We start from the raw sequence: 14669 nt of genomic DNA on the forward strand, positions 1-14669 counted from the left end.
AACTGCTGCTCAGAGGGATGACGGTACTGTGGACATAGAGGAATATGCTTCCAGTGTAACTGGCTACATCAGCACATGTGTGGAAAACATTGTTCCCACAAAACAATACAAAATATACCCAAACCAAAAACCCTGGATTAACTGTGATGTTCGGTCCAAGCTTCATGCCCGCTCCACTGCATTTGTCTCAAGCAACGCTGAGGACTACAATAAGGCCAGATATGACCTGCGTAAATCCATCAGCGAGGCCAAGGGACAATACAGACTAAAGCTGGAGGGATTCTACTCCACCACAGATTCCCGGCGCATGTGGCAAGGCCTGCAACACATCACAGACTACAAGCAGGGGAGCAGGGAGGTCACAAACAGCCAACGCTCACTGCCAGATGAGCTGAATGAGTTCTACGCTTGCTTCGAGGTCCTCAACACTAACCAACAGAGAGGGGTTCTGACTACGGAGCGCACGCAGGACCCACCACTCACTGTGACAACAGCAGAGGTACGTACAGTTCTGAGGAGAAGAAACCCACTGAAGGCAGCCAGCCCAGACAACATCCCTGGCCAGGCCCTCAGGGTGTGTTCATCAGAGCTAGCTGACGTACTTGCTGACATATACAACTTGTCACTAGCACAAGCTGTTGTGCCCACCTGCTTCAAGACTACCACCATCGTGCCCCTGCCAAAGAAAAACACTGTGACCTGTTGCACTCACCCCAATAGTGATGAAGTACTTCGAGAGGATAGTCATGTCACACATCAAGAAGACTATCCCAGACACACTGGACCCTCTACAGTTTGCCTACTGGCAGAACCGGTCCACTGAGGAAGCAGTCAACACCGTCATCCACACCACCCTCACCCACCTAGAGGGCAAGGACACCTATGCCAGGCTATTATTCATCAACTACAGCTCTGCTTTTAACACGGTCATCCCACAAAAACTCACTGCTAAACTCCTCACTGTTGGTCTGACACCGGCTCTCTGTGACTGGGTCCTGAACTTTCTCACAAACCGGCCCCAGTCAGTCAGACATCAACCAGACATCAGGCACAAAGGTTCTAAGCACAGGGACCCCCCAAGGCTGCGTGCTGAGCCCCCTATTGTACACCCTCTTCACACACAACTGTGTGGCCTCCCAGAACAACACCAGTATCATCAAGTTTGCAGATGATACTACGGTCGTCGGACTGATCACCGAGGGAGCTGAGGCAGTGTACAGAAGGGAGGTAGCGGAACTGGTGGCCTGGTGTCAGGATAATAATCTCTCCTTGAACACAGACAAGACCAAGGAGATGATTATTGACCCACGGAGAAGGAGTGCCCAGTACACACCTCTGTACATAGGGGGGACAAAGGTGGACCTCACCTGGGATCACAACACCCAACAAACAATAAAGAAAGCCCAGCAGCGACTGTACTTCCTAAGAAGGCTGAGAAAATTTGGCATGCCACCCAAAATTCTCTGCAACTTCTATAGAAGTACGGTTGAGAGTGTCCTTACCAGCTCAATCACGGTCTGGTATGGAAACTGCACTGCTAAAGACAGGAAGGCACTCCAGCGAGTGATTAAAACTGCTCAGTACATATCAGGAGCAGCCTTCCCCTCACTACAGGACATGTACTCTACCAGGGCCACCAGGACAGCACACAACATCATAAAGGACAGTACACACCCCCAGCACAGTCTCTTCAGCCTCCTACCATCAGGCAGACGATACAGGAGCCTGAAATCCAGGACTACGAGACTGACAAACAGTTTCTACCCACAGGCCATCAGTCTTGTGAATGCTAACTTGTGAATGCTAGCTTCCCCCCCCCCGTTTTACTTTTATCTTTTGAACAAAAGACAGCTACCATGACCACCCCCGAACTGTGAACCACACTTTTCACCTTTGATCACTAAAAACACTTTAACTGCTGCTGTGACCCAAGGTCACCTCCATAGTTATACTGTTGACTGTCAATCAGAATGTGCAATATTGTAATGTTACTTACTGTGCCTTGTATATACATTTTTATTTTTATTTTTATTTTTAGCTAAGTACCGTGTGACTTGTTGAAGGGTGGACTAGCAAAGTAAGATTTTCATTGTATGGCAAACTGTCTGTTTAACTGTGCATATGACAATAAACAATCTTGAATCTTGAAATCTCCGTCCTCGGCTGCCCACCAGATAGCATTGAGGAGGTGGCTGACAGAAGAATACTGACAAAGTTGACATCCATAATGTCCAATCCCTCTCACCCCATGCACAACACTGTGGAGGCCCTGATTAGCTCCTTCAGCATTAGACTGTTATATCCACAGTGTAAAAAGGCGCGCTACCGCAGGTCCTTTCTACCCATAGCCATTAAACTGTACAACGCACTTTTGTAATTACTGTGATGTTTTTTCATGGTGTGCAGTACAGATATTAGTGGTTTGTTTTGTTGTATTTGATCTTCTATCTATATTAGTGAGCAATATGTATGCTGAATAAAAATATAAACGCAACATTTTTGTTTTTGCTCCCATTTTTCATGAGTTAAACTATCCATCCATCAGTCTTCTTCCGCTTATCCGAGATCGGGTCGCGGGGGCAGCAGCCTAAGCAAAGAAGCCCAGACTTCCCTCTCCCCAGCCACTTCGTCCAGCTACTGAAAAATCTAAAACTTTTACTATATACAAAAAAGATCTATTACTCTCAAATTTTCATTACAGTGGATGTCAGGTGTATATCCATCCCTGGCATTTGTTTACATTGAGGAGCACTAGCTTTTGTTACAGTGACGCCGCTGAGCTATTGTATCCTCCTACGGTGTGTGGTGAAGCATGTTTAGCTGTAACTCGTCCTGCAGAGATGATACTTGTAAGAAACTTACTTTATTTGTCGCCATGGAGGCGAAGATTAGTGATTTAGAAGTAGCTAAAACACTACAGAGGGACGTTAGCCGCTAGCTAGCTATTAGCAAGCTATGTTTGAAAAGACCACTTGCAGGGCAACGCTTCAGTGTTTATAGCTAGCCACTAGCTAGCTAGCCATGTTTTAAAGTACCTCTTGCTGAGCGGCGTTTCAGTATTGTAGCTTAACCTTTATTGTTAAGTTTTTAGGCTAAAATGCATCCATTCTTCCCTTTCTGTCTACACACTGTCTGCTTTTAAGTACTCTGTGCGTGTGTGTTGCCAGACATGCTCCTCTGCTTGTAAAACCAGCAATGTCACAATGTGACAACGGCGCGCCGTCATGCCCGTAAAAAAATAAAAAAGGGAACCGGTATTTTTTAGAGGCAGTATAGTACCAATTATGATTAATTAGTACTGCGGTACTTAATTATTACCGGTATACTGTACAACTGTGGGCCCTACATAGTCCCGGTTAACATTTTTTTTGACTGCCTTCAGCTGCATGTTCAGTCATTTTGTGCAATATTTTTGGTTGTGTTGAGGTGCAGCATTGTAACCCACACTACGGTCCGTACCTTGGTTTTTACCTCCCTGCTTGGCACTCAGCATCAAGGGTTGGAATTGGGGGTTAAATTGCCACCGCTGCTGCCCACTGCTCCCCTCACCTCCCAGGGGGGGAACAAGGGGATGGGTCGAATGCAGAGGACATATTTCACCACATCTATTGTGTGTGTGACAATCATTGGTACTTTAACGTTTTTTCTTCTTTAAGTTATTTCGTGGCCAGCACGGTGGTACAGGGGTTAGTGCATGTGCCTCACAATACGAAGGTCCTGAGTAGTCCTGACGTCAATCCCGGGCTCGGGATCTATCTGTGTGGAGTTTGCATGTTCTCCCCGTGACTGCGTGAGTTCCCTCTGGGTACTCCAGCTTCCTCCCACCTCCAAAAACATGCGCCTGGAGATAGGTTGATTGACAACACTAAATTGGCCCTAGTGTGTGAATGTGAGTGTGAATGTTGTCTGTCTATCTGTGTTGGCCCTGTGATGAGGTGGCGACTTGTCCAGGGTGTACCCCACCTTCCGCCCGAATGCAGCTAAGATAGGCTCCAGCACCCCCCGCGACCCCAAAAGAGACAAGCGGTAGAAAATGGATGGATGGATGGATGGATGGATGGAAGTTCTTTCGTTATTTTGCTTGTCATCAAAAACTACATTCTGCTGTAAACAAAGTATCAGTGGTGTAGTGAACACTATAATACTTTTCTTTCAAGGTAACATTTACTAAACAACACTTAGAAATGGTAAATTTTTTTCATTTCACAAACAAACCATCCCACAACAAAATCGCACCTTTCCTGCCTTCTCCAGCTCTTTCTTGTCCTCGGCAGCTTGCCCAGAGAGCAGCTGCATCTGCACAGCTCCAGCCACCGCCATAACCGGCACCACCGACAGGATGAGCAGGGTCAGCTCCCAGCCATATACAAAGGCCAGAATCAGACCGGTGCCCATGTTGGCAATATTTTGGACCACAGTAGCCAGACGTGCTCCTGTAGCCTGAGCAGAGTCCAAAAAGTTTGCTTCAAGGATGTGTGTGTCAGTGCTCAAGTGAGTGCCTTACTTACCCCTTGTACTTGAGCAGCATCTGTGGCAAGCCTTGTTGTGAGCGCTCCAACACTGTTCTTGTGGTCATCAAACCATCCAAGGTCCTAACAGAAAACAAAACAGTTAGAAAATCTGATTTATTGAATGTATCTGCTTGCAATATTCAGCTGAGCTGTGACTTGTGTTTCTGTTTAAGTCCCGCCTTCCCGCACAGTCAGTCAGTCATTGTTTATGCAATCATTGGAAAGTCTTACATGTCAATCATTATATGGATCATTCCTGCACCTTGATATTGTTTTTCAAGGTTTTGATATGTTGATCGATTTGAATGAGCTGAAAGTCAATAAAAACAAACAAACAACTGCACTCGATTTAGTTTGACTACGACAAGAGGCCCATTTTTTCCAACTCATGTAATATATTATAATTCTTCATTGTTTAAATGGCACCTGTTACAAATATTACTTCAACCAACACTAAAAATACTCGTAAATCTAGTGGCATGTTAGTCGCAGTAAATGAGTAGTCCTTGTTACTTACCTGCCTCAGCATGGACTTGAAAGCCGAAAGTCTCAGTTTCATCGTGAGGATCTCTCCAGATTTACCAAAACAGAAACCCTGAATAAAGTGACAGATCAGAGCACGCGGAGCGATACTGACATATTTTGGCAGGCTGTCATAACAGAAACTTTCAATCGGACAAATAGCTCAATTTAACACATCAACAAAAACTATCATAAGAATGTGTGTGAATGTTGCTATTCATACCTGAAAAAACATGGAAAAAAAAGATATGCCTCCAATAGCAGCGAACATGAGGGAGAAGAATAGAGATCTCTGTCGAACGACTTCCACATCAGGCTCGGCAAACACCTAAACATTTGAAAAAGAAAGCAGATTGATTTCTCAAAAAACTTAAAGGCCTACTGAAATGCGATGTTCTTATTTAAACGGGGATAGCAGGTCCATTCTATGTGTCATACTTGATCATTTCGCGATATTGCCATATTTTTGCTGAAAGGATTTAGTAGAGAACATCGACGATAAAGTCCGCAACTTTTGGTCGCTGATAAAAAAGCCTTGCCTGTACCTGAAGTAGCAGACGAGTAGCGTGACATCACAGGTTGTGGAGCTCCTCACATCTGCACATTGTTTACAATCATGGCCACCAGCAGCGAGAGCGATTCGGACTGAGAAAGTGACAATTTCCCCATTAATTTGAGCGAGGATGAAAGATTCGTGGATGAGGAAAGTGAGAGTGAAGGACTAGAGGGCAGTGGGAGTGATTCAGATAGGGAAGATGCTGTGAGAGGCGGGTGGGACCTGATATTCAGCTGGGAATGACTAAAACAGTAAATAAACACAAGACATATATATATACTCTATTAGCCACAACACAACCAGGCTTATATTTAATATGCCACAAATTAATACCGCATAACAAACACCTCCCCCCTCCCGTCTATATAACGCGCCAATACAACTCAAACACCTGCACAACACACTCAATCCCACAGCCCAAAGTACCGTTCACCTCCCCAAAGTGCATACAGCACATATATTTCCCCAAAGTCCCCAAAGTTACGTATGTGACATGCACATAGCGGCACGCACGTACGGGCAAGCGATCAAATGTTTGGAAGCCGCAGCTGCATGCGTACTCACGGTACCGCGTCTGCGCATCCAACTCAAAGTCCTCCTGGTAAGAGTCTCTGTTGTCCCAGTTCTCCACAAGCCAATGGTAAAGCTTGACTGTCATCTTCCGGGAATGTAAACAATGAAACACCGGCTGTGTTATCCGGCACAACAGTCAAGGGGTGCATTCTACGGCGGGGGTGCGTTATACGGCACAACACCTGCCGCAATACACCGCTTCCCACCTACAGCTTTCTTCTTTGCTGTTTCCATTGTTCATTGAACAAATTGCAAAAGATTCACCAACACAGATGTCCAGAATACTGTGGAATTTTGCGATGAAAACAGACGACTTAATAGCTGGCCACCATGCTGTCCCAAAATGTCCTCTACAATCCGTGACGTCACGCGCAGGCGTCATCATACCGAGACGTTTTCAGCAGGATATTCCGCGCGAAATTTAAAATTGCACTTTAGTCAGCTAACCCGGCCGTATTGGCATGTGTTGCAATGTTAAGATTTCATCACTGATATATAAACTATCAGACTGCGTGGTCGGTAGTAGTGGGTTTCAGTAGGCCTTTAAATGAACATTACAAAAACCTACGGTGATGATCTTGGAGAAGAGGACTGCAAACAGAGGCTGCATCGCTCCGTTGATCATAGCACAGATGGTCCCGACTAAAATGTAAGGCCACTCGGGAAGATTAAAATGCATCACTTTGAGGAACGACACGGGTGGAACTTTTTCATCCTGCAGAAAGAAGCAGAAAAATCTGAATCCTGTTCAGATGGATCATCGGATATAAGGCAGCAATTGCACCTCCTCGTCTTTGGCATCCACCAGTTTTTCTTTCTCTTCTTTCTTTCCCTCTGAACCAGTGAAGGAACTTTTTGTACACCTCCTCCTGAATTGAGGGGAGTCGGGACTCGTTTTTGATTCTGGGCTCTTTTCTTCCTGATTTTCATCTTGCTGTTCACCTTTGGCTTCTTCAAATGTCTGCAGGGTGGAAATGCGAAGAAACCACGAGGTTTATCTTTCTGGTGATAAATAAATGTCCCCCAAAGTTGTGTTAAAGAGTTACCTGCATGGTGACGAGATTGTGGTAGACACCCTGTTTTTCCATTAGCTCGCTATGAGTCCCAAACTCAACAACCTCCCCGTTTTGTAAGCCAGCGATGATATCAGCGTTTCTGATAGTTGAGAGACGATGGGCCACAATTATGGTGGTCCGACCCAGTCTGACCTGAAGAGAAGTTTATGTATTATAACAATAATATATGAATTAGCTCATGACACATTACTGTTGTTTTTGTCACTTAGGGTTGGGATTTTGCTAATCGATACAAAACAGATGTTGTACCTTTTTTAGTCTATCCTGTAAGTCCAACAACCTTAGTTGTCCCTACTAAATACATCTAAAGTGCTTTACCTCAACACCTCCAGCTGTTTTCTGTATGTGACCATTTACACAACAGTTTTTTGCCAAATTTGGGAAAAAAAAAAGTGCTATTTTGGCCCTTTGTTTTAATGACAGTAGTGTACGTGTATAACCCAAACATTTGAGAATGTCAACATTACAGATTACTCTATAAACACTGAATAGGATAGCCATGCGAAATAAGTATTAGTTGACAAGGCGGGTCAGAAAAGTTCCATGACTGGTGTCACAAAAAATATCTTTCAGAAGTTTTCCTCTCTGTAATCCTATTGAAACGTAACACACTTTCCTAGCCTATGCTACGCCTTCACGCATTCCTTGAATGTTTCTTCCCAGTCCTCGCTGTCATGGCCATCTTGATATTGTCCCCTTTATAAAACCTTTGAACTTCGGAAAGAGAGAGAGGAATCACACAGAGCAAAGTCAGGTGAGTAGGGAGGTTGCTCCAGCATTACAATGTGTCGGATGCTGAGGGCATTTTGTCATAGTGAAGCAGCCACCAGTTGTCCTGCCACAACTCTCGCCTCCTCTCGTGCACTGAAGGCAAATGCCGCACGATGCGTCTCACATCATAGAACATCACAGTCCTGGAACTTTTATGACACACCTTGTAGTACGCCAAACCAAAATAATAAAGGCAACTTAAAGAGCTATTTGTGCTTCTCAAAATAATGGGCAATAACACGCCCTAAAATCAACTGTGCTAATTGTGAACAAAAATATACAAAGGGTAACCAAAATCAGTTTTGGGGAAGACCCGGGAAGACAAGCATTTGGCACCTAAAGGTCAAAGTAATATAAAGGGCTAGTGTGAAGGGTCTGTTGTACCTTGTCCAGTGCAGATTGTACGACAGTCTCACTCTCTGCATCAAGAGCAGATGTTGCTTCATCCAGCAGAAGGATTTTGGGGTTACGGACAAGTGCTCGAGCAATTGCGATTCTCTGCTTCTGTCCTCCACTCATCTGAGTCCCTCGATCCCCAACCAGTGTCTCAAATTTCTGCTTAAGGAAAACAGTCTTATCATTGGAAAGTATCAGTCAAATATGTTTATAAGTAAAGTCATAAAGTCGTACATCAGGAAGGTTCATTATGAAGTTGTAAGCATTGGCCTCCTTGGCAGCTTGCTCTATCTCCTGCTGCGTCACATCACTTCGTCCGTATCGAATGTTCTCTGTGATCGTGGTGGCAAAAAGTACGGGCTCTTGACTCACCACTCCAATCTTCTCTCGCAGGTAGCGGACGTTGAGAGAACGGATGTCATGGTCATCAATGAATATCTACAGAGAGGAATGTAAAGATATATTTAATGCCTTTTGCGTCCATTTATTGCAAATAATGTGTCTTTAAAGCTTTACAAATGTGGACATACAGATCCTTCCATAGGATCGTAAAACCTCTGCAATAGTTGGATAGTTGTACTTTTTCCACAGCCACTACTTCCTACTAAAGCCATGGTTCGTCCATTTTTCACGCTCAAGGACAAGTTGTTTAATACCTGCAAATGACGAAAGTTATGATAGTAATTTAGGCCTACAAAGCGAAGTTATGTGTTGGATAAACAGTCACTGAGGAGCTTACTTTGACATCTGGCCTTGATGGGTAGTTAAAGTGGATGTTCTTGAACTCAATGTTTCCATTGATGACATCAGGCTTGAAGCCGCTGTGTGAATAGCTGTCGATGCATGGTTTCTGTAGAGCAAAAATATTTCATATTGAGCTCAGTTGTGGTTGAAGGTTTGGTCACTGCGGGTCAAAGAAACTGAAGCTTATCAAAGGCCAAACAGACAGTGTGAGGAAGACTGTCTGCTCTGCAGGAGTATTGAAGTGTACTTCTGTTTATTTACACTGCTTTTTACTTCAGCCACTTTCCTCAATGTACGTATACAAAAACGAAAGTATTGTTGTTTGAGGAAGTCTCTCCACATGGATTGAAGAAGATATCTTCAGAAACAAGAAAAAGCAAGCTACCGGGTTTTTAACGCCGCAGTACGAACAACTTTCATTAATGCTAAGTATCTATGCATGTTGTAGTGTGAGACACAGCAAGAACGTGATTAATTAAGCCATTATTATACGTTGTGTCTTAAAATCTCTTGCAAAATGATAGAATGTTTAAACCTCACATGAGTCATATTGCTCTAATCACTTTGCGTGAATATATTGGAGTCAGAAGACTGTGGTCTTCAGATTAACCAAATGTGCACTCTAACAGTGGGTGCTGCTCCAATTTGAGTGGATTCCAAACCCCTTATTGGTGCCTCCTGGTTGAAGGCTGTATTAATGTGACTCCTTGGAGCGCCAGAACACACTTGTGCACATGCACTAAAGCAAACTGACAGCTCTACAGAAACAAAAATGTGTTGTGTGTGAAAGTGTCAAAAGAGATTGTGGCTTTCCTTACATTGTCAATGATGCTGTACACTTTGTGTGCAGCTCCTCGAGCACTGGCAATGGACTGGATGTTAGGGGAGGTCTGCCCCAATGCAAATACTCCAATAAGCAAAGCAAATAAAACCTAAAACAAAACATTATATTTACTGTAGCTTAGTTTTGGTGGGAATGTTCTTATTGGTGTTAATAGTCTCTACTCACCGTAAGTACAACCCCAATTGAGTACTCTCCACTCAGAATAAGTGTGCTTCCATACCAGAAGGCAAGAGCATAGGACAGATAGATCATTAAGAAGGTGAAGCCCATAGCAATGTTTGAACTTATTGCTTTCTTTATTCCCACAGTCTTAGCATCCTCTAGGTTCTTATGATACCTGTGAGACAATGTAAAGACAAAATAATTGAGCACTGCTTCAAAGAAAACTACCGTATTTTCCGCACTATAAGGCGCACCTAAAAACATCCAATTTTGTCAAAAGTTGACAGTGCGCCTTATAATCCGGTGCGCCTTATATATGGACCAATATTGAGCCTCCAACAGGTAAAAGTTTCAATCAATCAATCAATCGCAACTACGGTAAGCAGCCGCCGACTTAATTTTCCTCCATCTTCATTTTCCCCCGTAGAAGAAGAAAAAGCGCGCCGTGCATGCTGGGATATATGACTGTGCGAGGCGTGCTGTTTCATTTCCATTTGTTTGTTTATGTAAAGACCCCAAAATGGCTCCTATTAAGAGACACGCTTACGACGCAGAGTTTAAACTTAAGACGATCAGTCACGCAGTAGAACACGGGAATAGAGCAGCAGTGACACTGACTCGATTAATGACGACATCGACGAGACGGAGCCGGGCATGTTGGATTCCGTATTCGCTCCACTGTTTAATTCGGACACTGAAGAAGAAGAATTCGAGGGATTCGTGGATGAAGAATAACTTCATAAAGTGAGCTTTACATGTTTATTTTGTGTGTTGTGTTGTGTGACATTAACGTTTGAGCAACGTTGAGTTATTGATATATTGTTATTGCTCTGCACTATTTCGAGTGTTACTATATTGTGATTGCACTAACGTTTGATTTACCGTAACAGTATCACTGTTTTTTACGTGTTTATTGAATCAGGGAAAAGTTCCCCTCCACTATGTGATATAAATGTTGCACTACATGTTATACCTTGCTGTTGTTAAAAGATAAACAAAACACCACGTCACTGACTTTACCTCGGGGAAAATAATAAAACAGCTGTTTATTCATTTTGGGAGTGAACAGAGTTGTCAGAACGCTGGTTTGTAATCTATTAATAAAGTTTGACTGACCTATCTGACTGTTTTGTTGACATTCCCTTTAGCGCAGCTCTACCTAATGGATGCATAACGTAACCCCAGCCTCTACTGTAGCGTCTATTCTATGCGCCTTATAATGCGGTGCGCCTTATGTATGAACAAAGTTTTAAAATATGCCATTCATTCAAGGTGCCCCTTATAATCCGGTGCGCCTTATAGTGCGGAAAATACGGTAATCCAGAATCCAAATGGTTCATGGATCTTGACAAAAACTTTATAATATTAAGATCTGCATAAATTACTAATTCAGTTGCTTTGCTGTTTTACTTTTGCAGCTTTGCTTTCTACGAGTTTCAGGACTGTTGATAGCCTGGGCTTTTAGCTCGGTGGCAAGAACGCTCGTCTCTAATGCAGGCCAACCTAGGTTCAAGTTCCGGGCGGAACAGAAAAGCAAGGACAGAACCAGGCGGGTTACAATGGTGTTGTTACCTGTTTCGGGGGTTGAGTGTAACGGAGGCCAGCCAGTGTGGCTGGGGCATGTGTACATCGGTAAACCTCACTCCCTCACAACCTTAAGAGAAGTGCTTGTTACGGGGTTAATAGCTAGTTGATAGCAGGTTTTTAGCTCGATAGCCGGAGATGGTTTCACGTATTGGGTGCGGAGTGAACCATCTTGTCAGTAATCCACTTGTTTTGTCTCTGTTACTGGAAGCAGGGCTGCTAGCATACACACAGAGCAGTAACGGAGCTTTGCTAGTGAAAAGCACTGACATTAGTAGAAAAAATTATGATAGCAAAGTCAAATGTGAGAATATTTACTATAGATTTATACTCTTTTCATTTAAGCTCCTTGCTTGTTTTTTTTACATAAGACAGTGTGAGAAAATTGCATTTAAAGTTTTTATTCGGATTCTGTAAGCAAAATACAAATGTTATTTTTTAAGTTATTATGGACTACCTCGATGCATTAAAACTTAGTCTCTGTCCCACATTTGGTGAATTGGGATCTGATCACTCGAAAAATGGGTACATAGATCCAAATATTGACATTATATTCGATTGATAGTAGATCAATATTCTTTTTAATTCTCTTCTGTTATATTGTTTACAAATACCTGTGTTGTTAATACTGTTGTATTTACAAATTATTTACAAAGCAAGATTCTTTTTTTTTTGGACACAGAAGTCAAAGGATTTGAATTAGAGCCAAAAGTTTTTGCTTGTGGTTCATTATATTGACTTTATTTTCTCAAAAATTCTGTTAAAAATATCATCTGCAATACCGACTATGTATTTGCTCATTAACTTTGTTTAGATCAATACCAAATTGTACAGTATCATCAGTCATGCAGCATACAACATTGTACAACTCACCTGGCAATCTCTTTTTGCTGACCACTGAAGGCAAACACCGTCCTGATGGAAGAAAGCACCTCCTCTGCCACGGACCCCGCTTTCGCATAGGCAGCCTGTTCTTTAGACGTGAACGATACCAACACCTATTCAAGATGGGAGACGCATGCAATTATAGCAGGAATAGTCTGGCTGTGAAGATGGGGGCTGAATGCCAATGTGAACAAAGAGCAAGGCTTACCGTACTAAAAAGTGCAGCCGTAAGGCCCAGCAAGGGGCTGATGGACAGAAGGACCAGCGTGAGTTTCCATCCTTTCACTAAACCGATGATGACAGATGTGATGAAGGTGGCAAAGGACTGAAGCAGCATCCCCACTTTGTCTCCGATCCCCTCTTGGATCTTATAGACATCGCTGATGATACAGATGAAAAAATGTCCATCACTTATCTCAACTGTTCAGCAATATTTGCATCAGTTTTACCTGACAACGGTTTTAGAATGCAAAAATGGGAAAAGACCCTAAAAACTCAAATGTATTTTGAATATAAATAATTTTGGAGCGGTGAATGTCTAAAGGTTCATTTGTGTCTTTATTAAAAAAGCTTCTTTTTTTTTTTTTTACACTGAATTTATGTAACTGAATTTTTTGCGTTGGAAATTTGTGAACTGAATTTTTTGCATTAAATTATGCTGACAATTTTTTTTTTTAAATGTGTTAGCAAATTGCATGTGTTTCAAAATGTGGTGTCTTAAAATTCAGTGTATACAAATTCAATGTAAAAAAATCTGTGTTCAATAATTCAGTGCATAAATTCAGTGTAACAAATCAGTGTAAAACATTTCAGTGTTTAGAAATTCAGTGTATAAAAATTTGTTTTTTAAAAATTCAGTGTCGAAAAATTCAGTGACATTCAGACATGCTTTACTTTCCCTTTCTTTTGAGCAAAGCCGGTATTAAGTATTTCCCACCAAAGTGAGATTCAAACCTCTGATCCTCTGGTTTACAGAACTACCAGGTCTACTTCCTGAGCCAGGACAAATAAGATGACGGCGCACATAGACGCAGTGGTTCAGAGATCTCTTTTTTGGTGCAAGTTTTTTATATTTTTTTGTATGGTGGGTGTGTCTGTCCACATTATGCCGGGCAACTAACATCTACAGTCGACCCGAACTTCTAAAATTGGGACTATGGAGTGAGCAAGACGTCACAGCTGAGTTTCTTCGCTTACACGAGATACCGGCGGACATAGCCAGGACACTGGGCTCTCCGTGGATTACATTACCCAGGAGAAAGAGGCGGAGATACAGGAAGCAAAAACGGGTCTGCAGAGCTGGCGCGCTAGCTAAGCTCAGCAAGCTGCCATTCAAACAATCGCTTACCAGCATTTTTTTATCAAATGCAAGATCCCTCGCCAACAAGCTGGATGAGCTGAAGCTGCAGATTGCGACAAATAAGATCCTCGGGGACAGCTGCATTCTGCTCATCACGGAGACGTGGCTTCACCCGCTCATCCTGGACACGGCTATCGAGCTAGCGGGCTGCACAACACATCGGCATGACAGAACCAAAGACTCCGGTGAGACCAGAGGAGAGGGGCTATGCATCTACGTCAACAACAGCTGGTGCACCAACACCAAGACTGGTGGCAGATCTGGAGTACGTTACTATGAAATGCAGACCCATCTACCTTCCACGGGAGTTTAATGTTGTCATGCTAACAGCTGTTTACATACCACAGGCAGCTAATACTAGTACGGCCCTCAGGGTGTTACATGACTCCATTAACAGTAATCAAAGCGCGTATCCTGAGGCGGTGCACATCATTGCAGGGGACTTTAATCATGCAGAACTGAAAACTGTGCTCCCTAAATTCCACCAGCACATTAAATGTGTAACTAGAGGAAAAAACACTCTGGACAAGGCATACTCTAATATCAAGAGTAGGTACAGGGCTAAGCCACTATCACACCTGGGCCATTCCGACCACCTGTCAGTTTTCTTAATCCCAGCATACACCCCCCTCAGGAAAAGTGCTCCCCCGACAACTAAAACTGTTAAAAGTTGCCGCCCCACAAT

The 14669-nt window shown here is 43.1% G+C and overlaps 1 protein-coding gene across 3 annotated transcripts in view; it reads right to left on the reverse strand.

Annotated features, from left to right (window-relative positions):
- The window catches only part of LOC133602469 (ATP-dependent translocase ABCB1-like), a 73229-nt gene that overhangs the window by 19966 nt on the left and 38594 nt on the right, over nucleotides 1-14669 (reverse strand). For all 3 annotated transcript variants that reach the window (XM_072913030.1, XM_061955670.1, XM_061955679.1), the window contains 15 exons: nucleotides 12833-13004; nucleotides 12613-12737; nucleotides 10159-10330; nucleotides 9968-10081; nucleotides 9145-9255; nucleotides 8936-9061; nucleotides 8640-8843; nucleotides 8394-8564; nucleotides 7209-7370; nucleotides 6947-7123; nucleotides 6731-6877; nucleotides 5257-5361; nucleotides 5029-5106; nucleotides 4509-4592; nucleotides 4237-4440 (listed from right to left, as the gene is read on the reverse strand). In XM_072913030.1, coding sequence (XP_072769131.1) covers nucleotides 4237-4440; nucleotides 4509-4592; nucleotides 5029-5106; nucleotides 5257-5361; nucleotides 6731-6877; nucleotides 6947-7123; nucleotides 7209-7370; nucleotides 8394-8564; nucleotides 8640-8843; nucleotides 8936-9061; nucleotides 9145-9255; nucleotides 9968-10081; nucleotides 10159-10330; nucleotides 12613-12737; nucleotides 12833-13004 — 2152 coding nt within the window. The remainder of the gene's footprint in view (nucleotides 1-4236; nucleotides 4441-4508; nucleotides 4593-5028; nucleotides 5107-5256; nucleotides 5362-6730; nucleotides 6878-6946; nucleotides 7124-7208; nucleotides 7371-8393; nucleotides 8565-8639; nucleotides 8844-8935; nucleotides 9062-9144; nucleotides 9256-9967; nucleotides 10082-10158; nucleotides 10331-12612; nucleotides 12738-12832; nucleotides 13005-14669) is intronic.

This window comes from Nerophis lumbriciformis, linkage group LG04 (assembly GCF_033978685.3).
Source record: "Nerophis lumbriciformis linkage group LG04, RoL_Nlum_v2.1, whole genome shotgun sequence".
Taxonomy (NCBI): Eukaryota; Metazoa; Chordata; class Actinopteri; order Syngnathiformes; family Syngnathidae; genus Nerophis; species Nerophis lumbriciformis.